At 39.4% G+C, this 21,817-nt stretch overlaps 1 protein-coding gene across 2 annotated transcripts in view; it reads left to right on the top strand.

Moving 5' to 3' along the window:
- Nucleotides 1-21,817, top strand: part of CLASP1 (cytoplasmic linker associated protein 1) — a 304,172-nt gene that overhangs the window by 234,952 nt on the left and 47,403 nt on the right. For both annotated transcript variants that reach the window (XM_006868737.1, XM_006868736.1), the window contains 3 exons: nt 8,071-8,214; nt 8,796-8,902; nt 18,331-18,481. In XM_006868737.1, coding sequence (XP_006868799.1) covers nt 8,071-8,214; nt 8,796-8,902; nt 18,331-18,481 — 402 coding nt within the window. The remainder of the gene's footprint in view (nt 1-8,070; nt 8,215-8,795; nt 8,903-18,330; nt 18,482-21,817) is intronic.

The following is a 21,817-nucleotide window of genomic DNA, read 5'->3' as shown; positions in this document are numbered from 1 at the left end:
ACAACAACTATGGCTAATGATCATGAACATTTCTTCATGTTTGTTGGCTGTCTGAATGTCTTCCTTGGTGAAATGTCTGTTCATGTCCTGTGTCTGTTTTTTAATTGGGTTGTCTTGTAGAGGTGTTCTAGTTTTCTGTAAATTTTAGAGATTAGTCCCTTGTCTAATATGTCATTACAAAAAAATTTTTTTCCAGTCAGTCTGTGGGCTCTCTTTTTACTTTTTTGGTGAACTCTTTTGATACACGTAAATTTCTAATTTTTAGTTAAGTCCCAGTCACCTGTTTTGTCTTCTTTTATTTTGTGTATTTTTTTTACAGTGTTTGATAGTGTATGTAGGGCATGTGTTAGAGTCCCTTAAGTTTGTCCCTATTTTCTCATTGCTGATCTTTAGAGTTTCAGGTTTAAATTTAGGTCTTTAATCCATATTGAGTTTGTTTTTATATATGATGTGAGATATGGGTCTTGTTTCATTCATTTGCAAATTGACTTCCTGTTTTGCCAGCACCATATGTTAAAAGAGACTATCTCTTCCCCATTTAAAGTGTTTTGGCCCTTTGTCAAAGATCAGTTGACTGTATGTGGATGGATTTGCTTCTGGGTTTTCAGTTTTGTTCCATTGGTCTCTGTGTCTTTCATTGTACCAGTACCAGGCTATTTTGACCACTCTTTGTGTAATAATAAATTTTGAGATCAGAGAGTGAGAGGCCTCCAACTTTTTTCTTCTTAAGCAGTGCTTTGCTTATCTAAGATCTCTTTCCTTTCCATATTAAGCTTGTGATTGTTTTTCCATCTCTTTAAAGAATGTTTTTGGAATCTGAATTGGGATTGCATTATATATCTTTAGATTCCTTTGGGTACTGTTGACATTTTCCAGTGTTAAATCTTGTCCATGAGCATGTTATATTCTTACATTTTTGTAAATCTCTTTTGGTTTCTTGCAGCAGTGTTTTGTAATTTTCTTTGTATAGGTCTTTGCTTCTCTGGTTAGGTTTATTCCTAACTACTTCATCCTTTGGGTGGTTGTTGTAAAAGGTATTATGGTAGCCTAGTGTTTACGAATCGGGCTGCAAACCTTAAGGTCAGCAGTTCGAAACTACCAGCCGCTCCGCGGGAGAAAGATGAGGCTTTCTACTCCCGTAAAGATTTACACCCTCAGAAACCCTGTACAGGGTCGCTATGGGTTGGAACCGACTCAGCGGCATTTAACAACAACAACGACATGCTACCAGAGCTCCTTAATCCAACTGATTTTTGTAGTTATGCTTTTTCTAAACTTGGGTTTCACACATGGTTATTGTTTTGCTTTGTATAAAAGCCAAGTAGCCTTTTGTACTTTTTAAAGCCATTCTTTTTTCTGCATTCAACCTGCTAAAAGTAGTTGATTTGTGTTTATTTGAACCTTGCATTTTTTCCTCCTGTACTGTGCTCTCTCTGTGGTCATCCCTATCGGTATAGCACTTTGGCCTTGGGGTGCAGATAGATAAACAGCATGACACCAAGCAATAATTAGCTAGTTGCTACATTTCTAAATGCAAATATAGTTGCCCCTCGGCATCCAAGGAGGATTGTTCCAGAACCTCCTGTGCATACCCAAATCCATGGATGCTCAAGTCCTTTCTATAAAATAGAATAATATTTGCTTATAACTATGCACATCCTCCCTTCCCATGTTTACTTTATATTATTTATAAGATCTAATATATTGTAGAGCCCTGGTGTGGCCCTGTAGGATAAGTACTGAACTGGTAACCGCAAGTTCGGCAGTTCAAACCACCGACGACTCTGGGAAACTCTACAGAGGGTCCGGGTTGCTCTGAGTTGGAGACAATACAATGTAAGTGCCCTGTAAATAACACTTTACTCTCCCTCTTAGCCTTTAAGAGAGATTGTTTTTCCCAGTTAATTGCCTTTTAGGAACCTTTTTTTTTTTTTTTTTAAACAGAAACTAAGAGTGCCCACAAGTAGCAAACATGGTGAGGCATAATACAGTGCTCTAGAGAGAGACTGAGGATCTGAGATGGTGGGAGCCTACAGCAGGGCATGCCTGCACATCACTTGATTCATGTGAATTCAGCCTGGTGCTCTTTATGCATGGCACATTCAAATTTTGTTTTACTTTTTTTTTCTCTAGTGTTGTTGATCCATGGTTTGTTGAATTAGATATGAAGAGCCAGTTGTTGATACTTTGCTCACTCTCTAATGAAGTCAAAGAGAAGAACTAAAGAATTGTTTTAAAGAAATCACATGATTTGTGTACTATTTTAATCTTCAACATTTATTTTTAATATCTGAAGCTACTTCACAAAGCTTAGTCTTCATTGGTTTTTGATGCCCCTGCTTCTCATCCTTCCTGTTTAACTCCACACCTTCAGACCTAGCTCAAACTCAGTTTCTGGGACAATAAACCTTATTTTCAGAGGCATTTAAGAAGCTTTAAATCAATACTTCTCAATATTGACTGCAATGGAAATCAGTCTGTATTCCTAGTTTCTACCACCAGGCAATAGAATTAGTACAGCGCCTGCACATTGTCCTTTCTTAATGGGTTTTCTCCCTTTTGTGACTGATTTTAATGTATAATGTTTAGGCCCATTATTTCAAACAATTGCCTTAGGATTGAACCTCAAGATTCCTGATTTTGCCTTGACTTAGTTGCTATAAATTCATTTGCTACCTAGCCTAGATCCCAATATTTTTGGGATAAGGCTGAGCCTTACTGTCTGCAGTGCCGTTGCCAACTCCTTGTTCAGTACCTAGAGTCTTAGGCTGCCTTTCAACCCAGCCTAGTGCTTGGGGCCTTGCTACCTTTGACAGACTTCTGTCAAACTCACTGTTCATCTGCTTGGTTTTCCATATGTTGTCAGCTCAGTATGTAGTGTGCATCAGTCTTGAAAGATAAGATTCATCTTCAATTTTGAAATATGGATGAAAATTTGTAGAGGAAATGTGGTGAGGCTTCTCTGGGAGTGAAGTTTGAAGCAGAGGATTTTGGGAAGTTGAACAATGGGAGACTGCTTTGGTTACCCCTCTAGGCCCAGAACCTAACACAATGCTTGTAGAAATGATGTGGTTGTTAAGTGCCTTTTCCCCACATCAGTAGAAGCTTCTAATGTTAAGTAGCTATGAATTTTTACAATCTAGGCCTGATATCTTTATTTTATTGTGCTTTACATCAGGGCATGCCTGCACATCACTTGATTCGTGTAAATTCAGCCCTGGTGCTCTCTGCATGGCACATTCAAGTTTTTTTTAAGATTTTTTTTTTCCTCAATGTTGTTGATATAGGTGAAAGTTGACAGAACAAATTGGTTTTCTGTTCAGCAATTCATACACATTTTGCTTTGTGACATTGATTGCAGTCTTCACAATGTAACCGCATTCTTCCCACTCCCTTCCTGTGCTTGCCACTTTCCACCTCTCTCTGTGTCACAGTTGGAGTTACCCCGGAACGGTGGGTGCTGCTGTTCTTCCAAAGAAGTGGAAAGGCATTGTTAACACACTTACCTTGTGCAAAAGAAGTTTGAAAGATGGGGAGAGGCTTAAGGAAATGAAAGTTAGGTTTAATAAGCATAGATGTTCCTACAGGCATCCATATCTTGAGAAAGAAGAGGAGGTGGAGCCCCAAATATAATTTGACTTCTTTATATATCCCTTTGTCAGGGGAGTGGGCTGTGTTCCTGGTTGGAGTGCCCTTGTAGCTAACCTGGGGAATGTTCCATATATGGTTTCCTTGAATCTTGTCTTTCAGGTTTCAGCTTATTGTTAACTATAGTTCTTTTTACAGTCTTGGCTCTCCCCCACCCCTCTTAACTAACTTCATTTTCTCTTTTAAGTCTCCTTTCTCCCTCACCGCTCTTCTCAGAAATTCCTCATTGCTGAAGTTGACTTGTTACCTGCTGATAGAGGCCATCCCTAGAGTGGTTTGAGACCCCCTTCTTTCCTTGTTCCAGTGTTCTTTTTCCTTCTTTCCTAGCTCTTGCCTTCTGAGCTCTATCCCTGGACAGTGCTGCCCTTTTGATCTTGCATGGTTGGTTGTTTTAATGAGTGCTTACCTCCCTGAGGTTCACTTTATAGACCTGTCTATCGTTTGGATGAAAGTTGAGACACAGGGCTGAGTTCAGTTCTGTGCTTGAAGGGTGTCTATGGCCTCAGTCTTGGGGAGTCCACCAGTCTCTGTCATACCAGTAAACGTAATCTTTTTTATGATTTTGAGTTTAGGTCTATAGTTTCTCCCACTCTATCTGTGATCTACCATTGTGATCTCTTTCAGAGTGTCAGCAATGGTGGTTGCTTACCATCTACTCTGGTCTGGAAGTGGTGGAGACTGGGGTTCATGTGGTCCATCAGTCCTTTGGACTAATAGTTTCCTTGCATCTTTGATTTTCTTCACTCTTCTTTGCTCCAGATATGGAGAGATCAATAGTTACATCTTAGATGGCTGCTCATAAACCTTTAAGACCCCACCTTGCTACTCACCAGAGTAGGGCTTAGAATTGGCCTTGGTGTGTCCCCCAAGGCTCTAATCCTAAGCTCCCAAGCCCAGTGACTCATTTTTAAGGTTTTTGTTTATGGCTAAAGCTTTCTTTGCTTCCCCCACCCGTATGTTCTACTATATTCATGGATATATTTGTAGCACATAAAGGAGCTCTGGTAGCGTAGTGGTTACGAATCAGACTGTGAACCTCAGGTACAGCAGTTCAAAGATACCAGCTGTTTCGTGGGAGAAAGATGAGGCTTCCTGCTCCTGTAAAGATTTATAGCCTCGGAAACCCTGTACAGAGTCGCTCTGAGTTGGAACCGACGCTGTGGCACATAACAACAACAATAAAATACATATGTAGAAATAACCTCTGTCAGATCGATGTTGTTGTTAAAGTGTTGTTGAGTCAGTTCCGACTCATAGCAACCCTTTGTAGGGTTTCCAAGGAGCAGCTGGTGGGTTGAACTGCTCACCTTGTAGTTTGCAGCCCACTGCTGATCCTGCAGTGCCACCCCAGCCTGTCAGATCTGTAGACTGGTATTGAGGATATAGTCTCATTCCGCTTCCCACCCTAGTATATCCACTCGTAGATTACTGTTATTACTGTTATATGAAGATTTAAGCCTGTGGTCTTGCAGTCCCTCCTATTCATAAAAAAAATCCACTAATTTTACAATTTGCTTCATGAAAACCCTCAAACTAGTTTGTGGCATTGGATATCTTATCATTCTGGGAAGAAATATAGACTTTAAGTAAAGGCAGTGGCAATTTCACATAGAATGTAATTGATACATTTAATAAATTTCAATCAACAAAAACTAAGCGCTCCAATTTCCTAATTAAAGTAATACATTTAAGTGTTTTCTCTGCTAAAATGCAAGTGTGCTTCTTCCTTTCTCCTTGGAATACATTGACGTGTATGCACATACTTTTCTAACAGCTGGCAGAATGTTTTCAAGTACACAGGTTACCTTGTATGATTTAAACAAATTACTCTATTTAAATAAGGTTTGTTTATATGTAAGTCATGTTAATAGTAAATTAAATGTAAGATGAAATAGATTCCTTCTGATGATTTATCTAAAAATATATAAACTTTTATTTTAATTCAATTAGTAAGTTTTTTATTTGTACCATAAAAGTATACTGACTAGTTGTGATTTAATTTGGAAAGTTTACTGATGATTTTATTTGGGGATCCATGAGGGAAAGCAGTTTGTATTTGCTCAGTTCTGTGTTTAATGAATGATTTTGAAATGTTTGAAAAGGGTAATTTTTGATTCTGTGGAAAACTTTATTCTACTGATATTTAAAATTTTTTATTTTGGTTAAGTGCTTTTGGGACTTTGGATTCCCCCGCCCTGCCCCTTCTCCAGGCAGAAAATAGTAAATTTGCTCTAACTGGTTCTGGAATTAATTTTATCATTTTAAAGCTGTTGAAATCATTTGTGGTGTTTATTTCTGAAAAATTTATCAGCAAGTACATTTTTTATAAGTAATATTCTGTGTCATGGAAAATTTTCAGAATAATTAATGCAATCCTGAAAATTACAGTCCTTGGAAAAAATCTATGCTTTCAGTCAAAATAAAAAAAAAAATTTTTTTTTTTACATAGAAACCATTTTTCATAGCATGTTTTTCTTTCTCTTCATTCTTCTTGACATTTGTAAGAAAAGCCAGTTAGAGTAACTGAAAGTTTCCTTTGGTATAGTATCTCTAAGTCAAAACCTTTGTAATCTGAGTTTGTTCTTGAGACCCTGCTTTCTAAACTCAGATTGTCAGTTACTAAATTCGTACTATAGAAAGCGCATGACTTGCTAGAAAAGTCAGAGTTCCATTTGGCTACTGTTGCTTCAGCTAATAGTTTTTTCCTGTTTTGCTGTTGCAGTCCTTATAAGTACTAATGCAACGTGTTGCCTTGGTTAATAAAGAACAAGAGAATATTTTCCAAAAGCTAGAAGAGTAAGTTTTTAAATGACACCATCCAAAATCTGACTGCCTTCCCCAAAGATTGTCTCTCCTTGGTTAAGAGATATAAAAGTAGGCGCTTATCAAATGTATTTGAACTGTGTCTTATTTTTAGTATGTCTTAGTCAATAGGAGCAGATCTATGGGTGCCTAGTAGGACATTCTGATAAAGGGCTGAAGGACAGTAATATCTCAAGAGAACCCAGTAGCAGCTGTTCTTTTTTGTTTTTATTTTTTAAGGTTTTATTGTGAGTTGAGTGAAAGTTTACAGGACATATCATCAGGTTTACATTCAGTAAATCATATAATCCCCTCCATGTACCATCCGTTAACAGTATTTCTCTCTATTCATTTTAGCTCTTTTTTTTTTTTTCAAAAAAAACACTCAGGCATATATAGTAATTTACACCACCAAAGAGCTCATTCTGTAAGTCTGCCTCCTGGCTGCCAGCTCTCAGTCCCTTTCTTCCCATGAATCTAGAGTCCTCAGCTGCTCCCTCTCTCCATGTCTATATCATTGCCTCCATCTCTGGCATTGCTGCTTCTCTGGATAAGGTCTCACATTCCGCTTCTGCTCTTCTCCCTTGATGGTCCTAGGGTCCTCTGTTTCTGGACTGTAAGATTAACTATTCCTCTGTTTTTGTTACAAAACTTCTACCATTACATTTGTGATAGTCACAATTAGTCATGATAACAGTTACTCACTATGGAATCTTAAGAATCTTATCCCCATCTCTTTTTACCAGACCTATCTAGCAAGATGAAAACTATTCAGTGGAGACTCTTATCTTTCCCCACACACTCTTAAACTAAACCCCTCTTGAAACCTTGTAAGCCAGTCACTTCATGCCTTTATCGCCCCCTTATTTTAGATAGCCTGTTCCTATCTACCCTGTATACAGAGGAGATAGCATTAATACTTGGTGTGTAGACTCCTTCCCTCTCTGTTGGTATTTAGAGCTACTACCTCCATGAATATAGGTCAAGTTCATCAAATTGTAGCAATTTACCCTTGTTTCCTTTATCAAAACTTGTTTTGTTCTTCTTCTTTTTTTTTAATCGTCCTCTAGTCAAGTTCTGATTATCAAGCCATTGAGGCTAGGTACTATCTGCAAGTTTGGGTGTACTTGTGAGTCTCCCCTCACTTCATATCCGCTGGATGCTTCAATCACAGCTCTTTGGACCAACTGTAGCTGTTCTTTTTGAAGCTCTTTTGTTTCCAGTGCACACTCTGCAATCCCTGTCCAGTTCTGACTTACTGGAGTGGGAACAATATTAAGCCTTCTTTAATTGTTTCATTTGCCTGTTTACTAGCTTCGTTCCTGGTGCCAAACAGCAAAGGAAAAATTATAGGACTTTATCATTAATGTGTTGTGAAAATCCAAGACAAAGGTGTTAAAATGAAACTATGATATATTTCCCAGATTGAAGTCTGACTATTTATAATTACTTATATTATTTATAACTGTTTATAATTACTGATATTATTTTCTCTAGCTGCTTCTTGGCCTTGCCTTTAGTTATGCAAAAATACTTTCTTTACAAAATAATTTTAATGGACATTTTGACCAAGATAGGTTATTATACATCAGGTGAATTGATCATGCCTTCTTTTTCTAGGCAGCGCAAATTGTGCTGATCTCTCTGTTTGAATTGAACACCCCTGAATTTACCATGTTACTTGGTGCCTTGCCAAAAACGTTCCAGGATGGTGCCACCAAACTCCTACAGAACCACCTCAAGAATTCTAGTAACACCAGTGTGGTGAGTGCTTTGTGTTACTGTTGGAGCTTCTGTGTTCAAACTATGGCCTTTGCTTATCTGTTGTCTAGAACCTACTCTAAGAAAATGTCCTATTTCCTTGTTTTTTTTCAGTAGATTGTGAGCTTTTCCTCAAGGATGGGGGCCATGCTTGTCCTTGCTGTATCCCTAGTCATGTCATAAGAATTTTATGAATGAATGAATGAGTGGTTTTTAAATGTGACCTTTTTCTTAGGTTGTTCAGTCCATTAGAATGTTATTTAATAGTTTATTGTAACACTGGAAAATACAAATATGTGATGATGTCTGACATTGTAGCATAACCAGTATGCCTGCATGACAGTTATACAGTTTTGCTTGATGAGCACTTGAAATTGTCCTTATTCTGGGGGGGTGGGGGGGTGAAGTATAGGTTCTACTTATTTGTTGACATGTAGATTAAAAGGGCAAAGGAAGAGTGGACTTCAAAAAATTTGTGGGGAAATGAAATAAAAAGATAGTGAAAATTTTCCACAAACTTTTTGAAACCTTTTTATATTCTATATATAGTACCTGAATAATAATAGTACTTAATCTTTGCTCAGGGCTCTCCAAGCAATACGATTGGTCGGACTCCCTCCAGACACACCAGCAGCAGGACCAGTCCCCTGACCTCACCCACCAATTGTTCCCATGGGGGACTATCTCCAAGGTAAAGTCATCTCAACAAAAGTGAAGAAAACTAAGGCACCCTAATGTCGGTCCAGTCTATTGTAAGTTTTAGGATCCAGTTTCATAGGCAGAAAGAGTGTTGGGTTTCAGGAGACCATGCCCACTGTCCTCACTCAAACCTTAATCTTGTGGTCTTAAGGCAAAGTGGTTACTAGCTCCTGTAGTAAAATGAGAAGTTCATGCTAAAAGTTCTCTGTGGCCCTTTCAGCTCTAAACATTCTCTGGTACCTCAGATTTTAGGTGTGGTGCTATACAATAAGCACTTGATCACAAGGTCAGTTTAAACTGCAGGGTTGGTGGTTCAGACTCACCAGCTGTTCCTTGGAAACCATAAACTGGGTTGGAACCGACTCAACAGACAGCACTTAACAACAATACTTACAGATTTTAAAACTACGGATGGTATTTAGTACTGCTTTACATAGAATCCATGGAGAAATCATGATCTGTTTCCTAACTGATTGGAGAACATGAAGGTCTTCCATGTTAGACCCTTAACAGTTAGTCCTTACCAAATCTGGATTCGTTTTCTAACCAAGCAGCCATTCCGTTCTTAGTTGGTATCATTATGAACTCATGTTTGAAACAGAGTACTGCTCTGAAAATTGGATTAGCGTTTTTAAACTTACATTGCTATCCTGTAAGTATTGACCTTACAGAACCTGTGCAGGGCTTTAGAGAAACCTCAATTCCTAGGGACCTTTAGGTGACATTTCTTCTGGTCAGAGCCTGTAGAAGTCCTTGAATGGTATTGTGGCTTTAATAGAGACCCTCTCACAAGTGCTGGAGTTAGTGTGGGCCAGCTCAGAGCAGAACCCTTATGGGCCCTGCCAGCCAGAACTGTGAGGAAAGAGGCAATATCTGAACCTGTCAAGGACATACACCTCTAGAGGATCACTAACATCAAAATATCAGGAGGCTTTTGTCCTCTGGGTTGCTTACATCAAGATCTTAGATTTAGAGGAAAATACTGTGAAATGTATCTTTTTTCCTTTTTTTTAAAGGATTGCCTCTGTAGTAGGAAGCTATCAAAACTTCAGTGCCTTTAAATTTAGATTTTTGAAGTTAACCAAATTCTGTCCTTACCAACTGAAGTTTTCTTTAATTTCTCATGTTGTTCTCTAAGTATTTTTGGAACATGTAAATTTGTATATTTTCTTGGTGAAGTAAAATCTTATATAAGCCTATTCCAAACCCCTCTGCCATCCAGTGTCTGTAGGACAGAGTAGCACTGCTCCCACAGCATTTCTAAGGCTGTACGCCTTCACGGAAGTGCATTTCCACATCTTTCTCCTGTGAAGTGCCCGGTCTGTTTGAGCCATCAATCTCTAGTTTTGCAGATGAGTGCTTTATCCAGTGTACCACTTGAGTGACTTTATATACCTGTTGTTGCTGTTAAGTGTTGTTGAATCAGTTCTAACTCATAGCAACTCTATAGAGAGTTTCCAAGGAGTGGCTGGTAGGTTTCAGCGGTTGACCTTGCAGTTCGCAGTCTAGTGCTTACCCTACAGTGCCTTCCCAGGACTCCAGTGGCACCTTGCTATTTAGATTGTGGTGACTCTGTAGGATAAGCACTGGACTGCGAATCACAAGTGTCGGTCGGTGCTTTGACCAGCCGCTCTACAGAGAAAGATCTCAGTTCCTGAAAAGATTTACAGCCTCGGAGACCCTATGAAGTGTTGAGTCAGAATTGATTCAGTGGTATTCAACAACAGCAACAATTTATATTGCCCTGTATTTAATCCCCCAAATGCCTCTGTGTTATATTGAGGTAGGATAGTTGTTGTTAAGTGCCGTCGAGTTGGCTTAACTAGTAGTGATCCTGTATAGGGTTTCCCAGGAGTGACTGGTGGGTTTGAACCACTGACCTTGTAGTTAGCATTCCAGTGCTTATCCTGCAGTGCCACACCAGGTTTTATAGAGTATGATATTAAATCTCCAAATTTGGTGTGTGTTGTCATGGTTTTAACAGGCTGTTATGATTATACAGTTGAGACCAGAAATTAAGGGAAATAATGTCAGACTTTCCCCAGATTATGACTGGGGTTCAGCCAACTGAAAATACTGACATCTATACTTATAGTATATGGTGTGTCTTAAATTATCAAGGTCCAGAATTGACAGTAAAATCATTATGTATTCTTTCCTTAGAGCATGACTTAAGGAAAGCTTTACTTGTCTTTGTCTAGAAGCAGTACTTCTGCAATATTAATTGGGAAATTTGTTCTTTCATAATAAACAGTTTATACTTTTATTTCATTATTAGGTAAGAGCATTCTTCAAGTCATAAGCAAAAGGGAAACCTCAAATTAAGTATTTCTTTATTATTTATGTTAGTAGACTTCAAGGTCGGTTTGAACAGCAGGGTCAGCAGTTCAAACCTCACCAGGCGCTCTTTGTAAACCCTATATAGGGTCAGTATGAGAGTCAGAATCGACTCAACAGCACTTAACAAAGTCTAAATAAAGGATTGGTGGAGGCCTCTAGCACAATCCATCAGACCTAAGAATCAGCTTGATATTAATCTTCATGTTGTTGTTAGGTGCTGTGATCTTCATGGACACCGCCCCCCCTCCCCCACCAAATCATTAAATTTTTAAATTTATTTTTCCAACTCACCATTTCTTCTAAATTGTCTTGGCCTCAGTTTTTACTACTAGGGCTGCTGGCCAGTGGAAGAAATGAAGAGACTTTATTTTGAATATGAAAAAGTCTAAGTTTACTCTCTATATTTATTCATGCACAGATCTTCTTTAAGAAATTATCTAGTTAGGTAGTTATTTTTTAAATATGCTCTCATTTGGTGCATTAATAGCCAGATGGTCTTAATCAACTTGAGCTCAACGGCAGAAATAATTTTTCTTACAACTAAAATTGCCCTCCATTGGGAAAAACTGCTTCATGTCATCATATCCCTAGACGTATTCAAATAGCTTACCTAGTTTCCATAAAAATATGGAAAAGAAATGAATTAATGCTCTAACTAGAAGAATGGGTAGGTTGCCATGTGCTAAGTGGATGATAAGCAAGTTCTAGAAGATGATGAGTACATACTATCTCAACTATTTTTCTGAGTAATGCTTTTGAAACTTGAGTTTCCTTTGATCTTATCATTCTTTTGAATGACCTTGACCACATATGAGGGAGCTCCAAAAGTTCATGGAAAAATGGAAATGAAAGATAGTAGAATTTTTAACTTTTTTAAGTCCCAGGGCATTGTTAGCTCGTCATAAGGAGAAAAGTTATCACCTATTATTTATTTTTCATCAAAATGAACTTTTATTTTAATCTAAAAATTCTACATTTAGATCATGGTGTTGTTGTTGTTGTTGTTGTTGTTGTTCTTAAGTGTTGACAAGTCAGTTCCAACTCATAGAAACTCTGTACAGAGTTTCAGAAGCTGTACATCTTTGAGGGAGCACAGAACCTCATCTTTCTCCCGAGGTCATGGTGATAATAAAAAAATACTGTAAAATGATTAACAAATCTAATTAGATGGTTTTATAGTTTCACTAGGCAAGAACTCATTTTTCTTAACCCACCCATATTAAACAAGCTGTGGATAACAGTTTCAACTTTAATAAAATATTCCATTAATTGTTGTTTCTGTGTGAGGGAAGAATTACTATTTGTTTGTTTTTCAGCTAATTAATAAATAATATCACTTAGTATTTTGAGGATTGATGACATGGGATTTATCATTACTAAGTCCTATTTCTGTTTTTGCTCATTTTCCCTAGTGTGCTTTTACCGTAAACGGAGACTAGAGTAGAGAAAGACAGCCGCAAGCAGGACTGCTGTGTGATGGCATGGTCTCGACCTCATGGCCTCACATCACGATTCCAACCAGTTTAGCTCCTTCTGGGTCCAGTTTCAAGCACACACATACAGTTGGAATCTCATGAGATTTTAAAAAACTGGATGCACCCTATGCTTAAGAGGGGAAAGAACAGAACAGTCTTATTTGAGGACCAGATTATAAATGAAATTTGTCCATTTTCTCTGTTTGGTGAAGTAGTGTATTTTACTTGGATTAATTTTCGTAGAACTTTTTCAAGGAAAGAGCAGCCACTAAGACACTTGGAATATGGTGTCTTTTTCCCTCTTCCCCCTCCCTTTTGCCTTTTCTGTTTCTCTTTCTGACTTTCCTCTTCTGATCACTACAGTCGGTTATGGGGTTGGAGTGCTGATGGGTTATCGAAGCACCCACCTCCCTTTTCTCAGCCTAATTCAATCCCCACCGCTCCCTCCCACAAGATTCTCAGGCGCTCTTACTCTCCCAGGTAACATGCTACCTGTTACACTTGTCTGAGATGTCACAATATTATTGCATTTTCAAGGTCGTCTCAGGTCTTTCGAAAAGCCTCTTAGCTGCCTCCGCCATGACCTGTTTGGCTTTAAGACTCTCAGGAGGAGAACCTTGGAGAGAAAGTGAGCAGGTTTCTGTTGAATTCCATCAAGTGTGACTTCTAACCATGTCAGAGCAACAGATGGCCCTTTCCTCTCCTGATCAAAATCCCCCCACTTCTGCTATTGGAAACCACTCAGCCCAGTGCATTGTTTCGGATGTGACAAATTGATTGGTTGACTCATGAAATCAAGGCAGGTGACAGTGACAACCACTCACTGAGCATTGTGTTTTCAGTGCGCAGAGCCTTCTCCTTGAAGAATGAAGCAAATGAGACCTACTCTTTCCCAACCCATCCATGTAACTCTCAGTCCTGTGCTTGATTCTTATATCATGTGGTGCCAAGGAGTACAGGTCCAGAAAAAGAACTCTCAGTGGTGTGTTCCTTTTTGCATCTCACTAAAGGCGTTCAGCCTCTAGTCAGGAGAGGCATCGGTATCTTTACTGGTCACCTACAGAGTGCTAAGGGAAGCTTACTGCTTGAATAACATTAAGCTGTGAATCTAGAAGGAGGAAGTGGGACTTTTCTTCAGCTGTCCTTTCCTCAGAAAGATGGTACATCTGTGGTACAAAATTGAGTCCATGTAGATACCCATATCTGTTTGAGGGCCTATTGAGTACTTTAGCTCCAAGTCCAAGACCCAGAGAACTCAAGCTTCTGTGAGCAGAGCCTGAGGAGTCCCACTCTCATTGTGCTTGGTAAGGCACGCGTGCATGCTCTAATGTTAGTGCTGCCAAGTCAGTCCTGACTCAGAGCGTCCCTAGAAAGGGTTTCTGAGGAGTGGCTGGTGAGGTTTGAACTGCTGACCCTGCTGTTTAAACCGATTTTGCGGTCCAGTGCATTATCCTCTAGCACCACACCAGGGCTGCATGCTCTGCTGCTGTTGTTGTTGTTAAGTACTGTAGAGTCTGTTCCGACCCATAGCAATCCTGTATAGGGTTTCCAAGGAGCGGCTGGTGAGCCTGAGCCTCCAACCTTGCAGTTCAAACTGATTTTGCCATCCAGTGCATTAACCCACAGTACCATACCAAGACAGGCTAAATGAAGTCTGTGACTTTGAAATGCTTCAAAGATAACTTGCCTAGGAGATTTGCATTTCACTTTTTTATTTCTTCAATTTAGCGAAACCATACTTGGTGAACAAGTCAGCTGAATATTCAGTAACATCTTTCTTTTGAAGCTGTTAAAAGCTCTAGAAGTTGTACAGAAAAACCTACAATGAATGTTACCACAAATAAAATTTTAGGGCTTGCAGACAATGAGGTGATTATCTTTAATGTTAATAAATCGTGTTATTAGCCTTTTGAAAAAAAGTTTAGTAGCGCCTCAGAAAATGAACTCAGTTTAACTGACTCCCGGTATATTGACTTTGTGCCCTTAAGGGAACACCAAGCTCACCCCAGCCAGTTTCCCCACCCAGTCAAGGCTGACCCTTCAGAGGCCATCCCGTTTCTAGAATCATTCTTCAAATGTGTTTATACTTTTATATTTGTTGATCTAATTCGACTGATAATGTTTAATACGTATGTGTAGCTTCTGTAAACCAGAGGAGGGAGAACTGAGTAGATACTCATAGTTTTAAAGTTACAAAAGCTATCAGTTCCATAAAATGAAAAGGAACTCCATGTTTGTCATTTGCACTGTGCCAAAATATTATTCACTTCAAAACAATCAATGATTACTCTGAACTTAGTGGTTTTTTCCCCTAAAGAAAAGAAGAGATCACAGAAGACATACTGCTACTCCAGTTTCTCTTCTCTGCACCCATGATACTGGGCCTTTGCCTGTGTTGGTGACATGACCTGACCTTCAGTCAGAGTATTTGCCAATTGATTAACTCCTCTTAATCTATTGAGTTTATCAACATATTTACCAGTGACCCCAGATGTGGCCTTTAACCCAGAAGATGATGTGTCCTGGGTTGTATCTCTGCTGTAACAAGACAGGTGAAATGTAGAAACTTATCCAATTGCATCTCTTCTAGGTAAAGCTGCCAAGGTCCCTCTCACCTACTCTTAGGACATGCTTGTCAGGACACTGTCCTCTACAGAATCTAGGGTGACAGCATTCTTGTGAATTCCCTACAAAATGAGGGTTATATAGGTGTTGATTCCAACAAAAGATAAATCGAGCCAAAGCATCAAGAGTAACAGTGTCTGTTTCCTGTTAGAGGAGACCAGCTATGCCTATCACCTGGAACTCACAGCTTTAGCTTCACACCAAAGAAACCCTCCAGCCCTCCAGCTAGGAATTCTGAAATAAATGTGGGCAAGCAAGACTGTGCTTGGTTGCACACATAGTGCTTCAAAACGGGAAGCTTGAGTTGATTGATTGATTGAAAGTAAGAAAGAGGAACAGTAATAAAGGCAGGGTCCTTCATTTTCTTATTTTAAAAAGAGGCAACTTAATGGTAAAATTATGCAAACCAAAATGAAATCTTTTAAGAATGTTCAGATTAGAACTAATGAGATGAATTTTCTGAATGCTGACATTTTCTGAAGCGACATATGGAAAATAATATTGTGACATCCAGTCAAAGGCTGAATATTCTGCCAGACTTCCTGGTGTTCATCCCATCATTCTTTCAGCTTGTTGTTTTTGGTTTTGCATGGGCTGTGCTTTTTTTTTTTTAAGTTATGATTTGAAGTATTTTAAGGCATTTTGTGTAACTTCATATATTTTCGTTTGAGCCATACTGTCTTTGTGCATAAACAGTAGTGTACTGGCCAGGTGTATAAATACCTTTGTTCATACATAAAGCTAGTATTGTGGGTGCTTTTGGAGAAGAGGGTCCGGGACCCCTTGCTCTTCAGTCATGCTTTCTTCACCGTGAGGGAGGGATATTGCTTCTGCTGAATTGCCTCATACCAGACAGTCTCATGAACTCAGAAAAGATTGAAATCTTGATTTGTGGTCAGATTCTTTGGTCTCCCACCTGTCAGTATATACATGGAATTTCAACTGGAAACATGTCCAAAGTTCCCATTTGTTTTCATTTGATACCAGAACCAGTCTTTGAATTAATTGGTGTGTGTTTTTTGTGAACTCTCAAGAGTATGGTTGGGGGTGTGTATTTCTTTTCTTTCATCAAGAAAGAAAAATGGGTTCTGTCTGGGCTGGCTTTGACATTTTTAGGCATATAGATTGCGAATGAGTTCAGATCTTATGTTCCAGCAGAACGTAACCCCCCTAGAATACACCTGAATCATTACAACCTCTAGCCAGTAGAAGTCTGAGTATATCAAGTGGTGTTGTTGTTAAGTGCCATTGAGTCAGTTCTAACTCGTAGCAATTTTGTTTAGGGTTTTCAAGGAGCAGCTGGTGGCTTTGAACCACCAGCCTTGTGATTAGCAGTCCAGTGCTGATCCGGTAGCACCACACCTGTCTGAATCTTGTCTTGCTAGCCTGTCAAACCTTAGAAGTGGGACAGAAGGGAAAGTATTGTGCTTCACATTTTTGCACTTTACAGATGGGGTTGTTTTTGGCTAATTGAAGGTTTGTGGCCACCTGCATCATGCAAACTGATGGGCACCATTTTTCCAACATCATGTGCTCACTTCATGTCCCTGGCACATTTTAAATAATTCTCACCATATTTCAAACTTTTTATAATGTTATTACAATAGACTACAGTATAATATAAACATAACTTTTGTATGCACTGGGAAACCAAAGAATTGGTGTGACTCACTTTGTTATGGTATTCACTTTATTGCAGTGGTCTGGAGACAAAGTCACAATATCCCCGAGGTATGCCTGTATTTGTTTTTAAGTACCAGGAAACTTATAGTTACTGCAGGTTTGATTGTATTGCCTCTAGGAAAGGGTTCCCGCCAATGCCAATGGACAGCTTCAGTATTTTCTCTTTTGAAAAACAGAGATTGCTTTTCTTTGCTTCTCAGTTATGTTGTATGCTTACATTATTCATAGTTAGGATTGCTAGCATGTCCTTAGAAGTCTACCCCACGTTCTGATCTTTGCTTTAAGTACTTTTCTTGAAGGTGGGTGGTATTTAAGCTCAGTTATGTTGTTTTGACTTACCCTTGGTTGGCTGTTGCTTCAGGCTTTATTTTTATTCTTTTCATTGGTGTGTCCATCCACTCTTTTCTTTGGGGTTCTCCATGAGGGACAGCAATAGCTATTTTGTTCTTAGGTTCTTCTCTCTGTTTTGGTGCGATTTTCATGCATGTCAATGCCGTTTATTGACACTGGGTTATACTAAAAAGCATCTTAAGATTTTTGCTTCATTTTGTGTTTTGTTTTGCTAAACATAGAAAAGGACAGCAATCCAGCATCACTTTTCCCTGAAGAATAAATACTTTCTGCTTGTTGAAATGTTTTCAGACATCCATCCAGAGGCATGATTCATCTTTGTATGATCTGCTTTTATTATAAAACTTCAGATGGAACCATCTAGAAGAGTTGAATATGTTAAGTACACATGCCTGGGTTAGCTGGCCTAGAGTTAGAAAACCATTGGTAGGGTGAATCTTACTGAGTCCTAGGGTTTTATCATACACATTTCTGCTACTAGTAAGCATAGTGTTGCTTACTAACGCAGTCTCTTAAGGTCTTTTGCTTTGTGCCTCTGAAATTTGTAATACTAGCTTTATTTTGAAGTGCCTTCTCTTCTTAATTTAAATTTGTACATTTGAGACCAGTAACAACCACACTACTTTTTTCCATCTTCCAGATTTGGAAGTTGTTTTTCCACTTTCATTACCTCATGCATTCAGTCACTGATTTTCACTCCTGAGTTCTTGCATTCTTGTGGTTACTGCTATTTCCCACTGGTTTCTTATTGATTGATGATATAATGTGTTTGGAACAGATTTTACTAGGAAGAATTGTCTGGTGGTGACGCACTAACAAAACATGTCTCCTTTTTGTTCTAAGTCACCTAAAGAAACAAAAGTATACATTTATTGTACTCTGTAAATTAGTAGAGGTAATTTATGCCCATACTGAAATTTAAGAAATAAAATATTTTTTATCTTAGCATGCTGGACTATGATACAGAGAACCTGAACTCTGAAGAAATCTATAGTTCTCTGCGTGGAGTTACAGAAGCCATTGAAAAGTTTAGTTTTCGGAGCCAAGAAGATCTGAATGAACCCATTAAACGAGATGGAAAAAAGGACTGTGATATTGTAAGTATCCTTAGGCTAACTGTATATCAATCAAATTTTGATTATGGGTTATTTTAAACACTGACTTATTATGATCACTGATTCCTGAGTTTCATCATCTTTATCCTATAGTCAGAATAAATATTGCCATATTTTCACGTAAGTAACACACTCATTAAGTGTTGTTCCACACCGTGCAGCCCCATCTTGCATTCATTGTCTGTGTGCACTATTAAGCATTGTATATGCACGTGTACAGTATTTACATGGGTACGTTATATACGAAAATATGCTCGTTTTCAGAGGCCCAAGGCTGTGAACCTTAAGGTCAACAGTTCAAAACTACCAGCTGTTCTGCGGGAGAAAGATGAGGCTTTCTGCTCCCGTAAAGATTTACAGCCTCGGATACCCTGTAGAGGGTCGCTATGGGTCAGAATCGACTCTACAGCGCTTAACAACAGCAACAACAAAGGCAATTTTACAAAATTTTTAAAGCATGAATGAGCTTTCTTAAGTATTTTTTCCTCTGTTTTCATTTTTTTTTTATAATGTGAGAAAACGGTGAACCTGAGACAGCCATCACTCGCTAGGAACTATCTGGTGGGAGAGGTCAGTAAACCAACGTGCAGTTGTGGGGTGCAGTGGGTGTGGTTGGGCCCAGGTGGCCATAGATATGTGCTTCTGTGGCTACTAGGACACCTCTGCTAGCCACCCAGGACACGCAGGAAGAATCCAGAAGAGTTGACTTGACTCCTGAACCTTGAGAATTGTCTCTCCATGTGTTGATATTGCCTTGGGAACGCTGAAGAGTCTTGGCAAAGTTTAAATTTTAAAGCAGGGAAGTGGCATGGCCACACTTACTGTTTAGAAAGATTGCTGTTGCTATGGGTTAGAGAATGATTCTGGACAATATGGGGCGGGACATGGTGTGAGCAGACAACTCGCTGACCAGAACAATGATGTGATTCCATAAGAGAATTACCATAGAAGGAGAAAAAAGGGCATGGTAACTCGTTTGAAATGGAATTCCATTTTGAGCTTGTGCAATGTTTATAGGACCTGTAGAATATCCAAGCAACTATATATCCATTAGATGTGGAGTTTGGGCCAGTGATTTGGATTGTGGATAGAAATGTGCGAGTCACAGCCTCATGTTCTATTAGTACCTGAAGAGGAGTAAGTGAGACCAGCCAGGCGAAGGGGAAGAAAGAGCAGAAGCCTCGGGAGTGTCAACACCGCTGGGAAGACAGAAGAAAAGGAGTAGGAAGAAAAGTGAAAGACGATAAAGGGGAAACCAGGATAGTGTAGTGTCAGAGAAGTTAGAGAGAAATAATATTTCAAGAAGGACAGTATAGCCAGAGGGACCGTGCTGTAGCGAGGTAGCAGGTGAGAGAGAAAGTAGAAAGGGATCCATTGGATGTTTTTGTACTATCCACATTGAGTTATCTATTTGTATCTAAACTGTGTAAAATACACATTTCTTGGCCAGTGTTTTGATGCAGCGCCAACTTCTTTCCATTGAGAATGGGCCCACTGTTTGGATTTCCACAGTTTTCTTCTTAAACTTCATGCATAGTCACTGTCAGTAGTCTTCAAGTGTATTTCTTCCTGTGGACTACTGGATTTTGTGACAGGAGTTCAGTGGAGAGTAGAAAAAGGAAGTCAGGTCAGAATAGCTTGAGGAGTGACTCAAGTGAGAAACTGAGGGTAGATGAGAGAGACCTAAACCTGTTTAAATGCCAGTGAGAACCAGTTGAAAGAAAATGTTGAGTATGTGATAGGGATATGGGAAGAGTCCTTAGGCATGTGGGAATGGATGAGATTTGGGTACAGGTATAGTGACTGACCTTAGTCAGGGTAGGTTTGAGGACAGAGAATTGAGGGAGTTCCCATTGACAATACCTGCTTTTTTACTCTGGGCAGCGGCAGAAGGAATGATGTTCAAAAGACTGAGGTTTGGTTTTGGTGGAGAGAGTGGGAACAGTATCAGAAGCCGCCGTAGAGAATGGGGAATCTGACTCGGGAAACACATGTGTTGCCAGAAAGAGTGAAGACCCCAGGCAAAGTTAGACACATGTTGTTGTTAGGTGTCATCAAGTCATTTCCGACCCATAAAAACGTGCATGCACAGTAGAACTCCCGGTCCTTCCCCATCCTCACAGTTGATGCGATGCTTGAGCCCATTGCCATTGTGCCAGTCCATCGCATTGCGGGGGTCTCCCTTTTTTATGCCTACCCTCCATAATGTCCGTCTGAAGGGACTGGTCCCTCCTGATTATATGCCCTAAGTATAAGAGATGAAGTCTGGTTATCTTGACTTCTAAGGAGCATTCTGGTTATACTTCTTCCAACACAGATTTGTGTGTTCTTCTGGCAGCCAATGGTACCTTTAAAAATTTTCCCCAACCCCCAAAACTCAAATTCTTCTACAGTTTTCCTCATTCATTGTCCAACTTTCACGTGCATATTGAAAATGCCATGGTCTTTGATCTTCATCAGTAAGTATTTTAAGTCCTCTTCACTTTCAGCAAGCAAAGTTGTATCCTCTAAATATCACAGGTTGTTCATGAGTCTTCTTCCAGTCCTCATGCCATGTTCTTCTTCATATAATCCATCTTGTCAGATTATTTGCTTAGCATGCAGATTTAACTAAGTGTGGCGAAAGGATACAACCCTGGCGCATACCTTTCCCAATTATAAACTATTCAGTATCCCCTTGTTCTATTCGAATGATTGCCTCTTGGTCTATGTACAGATTCCTCGTGAGCACAGTTTAAGTGTTCTGGAGTCCTCATTTGCTGTAATGTTATCCGTAGCCTGTCGTGAGCCACACAGTCAAACACCTTTGCATTGTCAATAAAGCACAGGTAAACATCTTTCTGGGATCCTCTGCTATTAGCCAAGATTCATTGAACGCCAGCAATTATATCCCTTGTTCTGCGTCCTCATCTGAATCCAGCTCTGCAAGTTCCCTGTCAGTGTACTTTTACAGCAGTTTTTGAATTATCCTTAGCACTATTTTGCTTGCATGTGATGTTAATACTGTCTGATGATTTCCACGTTCTGTTGGGTCAGCTCTCTTTGAAATGGACACAAGTATGGACCTTTTCCAATCGGTTGACCAGGTAGCTGTCTTCCAAATTTCTTGGCATGGATGAATGAGTGCCTCCAGTACTGCATCACTTTGTTGCAAGATTTCAAGTTGTATTTCATTAATTCCCAGAGCCTTGCACAAAGCCTTCACAGAGTATAGGACCTTAGGTGGAATCCTGAGTCCCATCCACAACCTTGTGAGATGAGACATTCCCACTAGAAAGGACAAGCAGACTGGAACAGCTACAGTGACAGAAGATACAT

The sequence above is a fragment of the Chrysochloris asiatica genome, unplaced genomic scaffold (assembly GCF_000296735.1).
Source record: "Chrysochloris asiatica unplaced genomic scaffold, ChrAsi1.0 scaffold00123, whole genome shotgun sequence".
Classification (NCBI taxonomy): domain Eukaryota; kingdom Metazoa; phylum Chordata; class Mammalia; order Afrosoricida; family Chrysochloridae; genus Chrysochloris; species Chrysochloris asiatica.
This window is presented reverse-complemented; position numbering and strand designations above follow the sequence as displayed.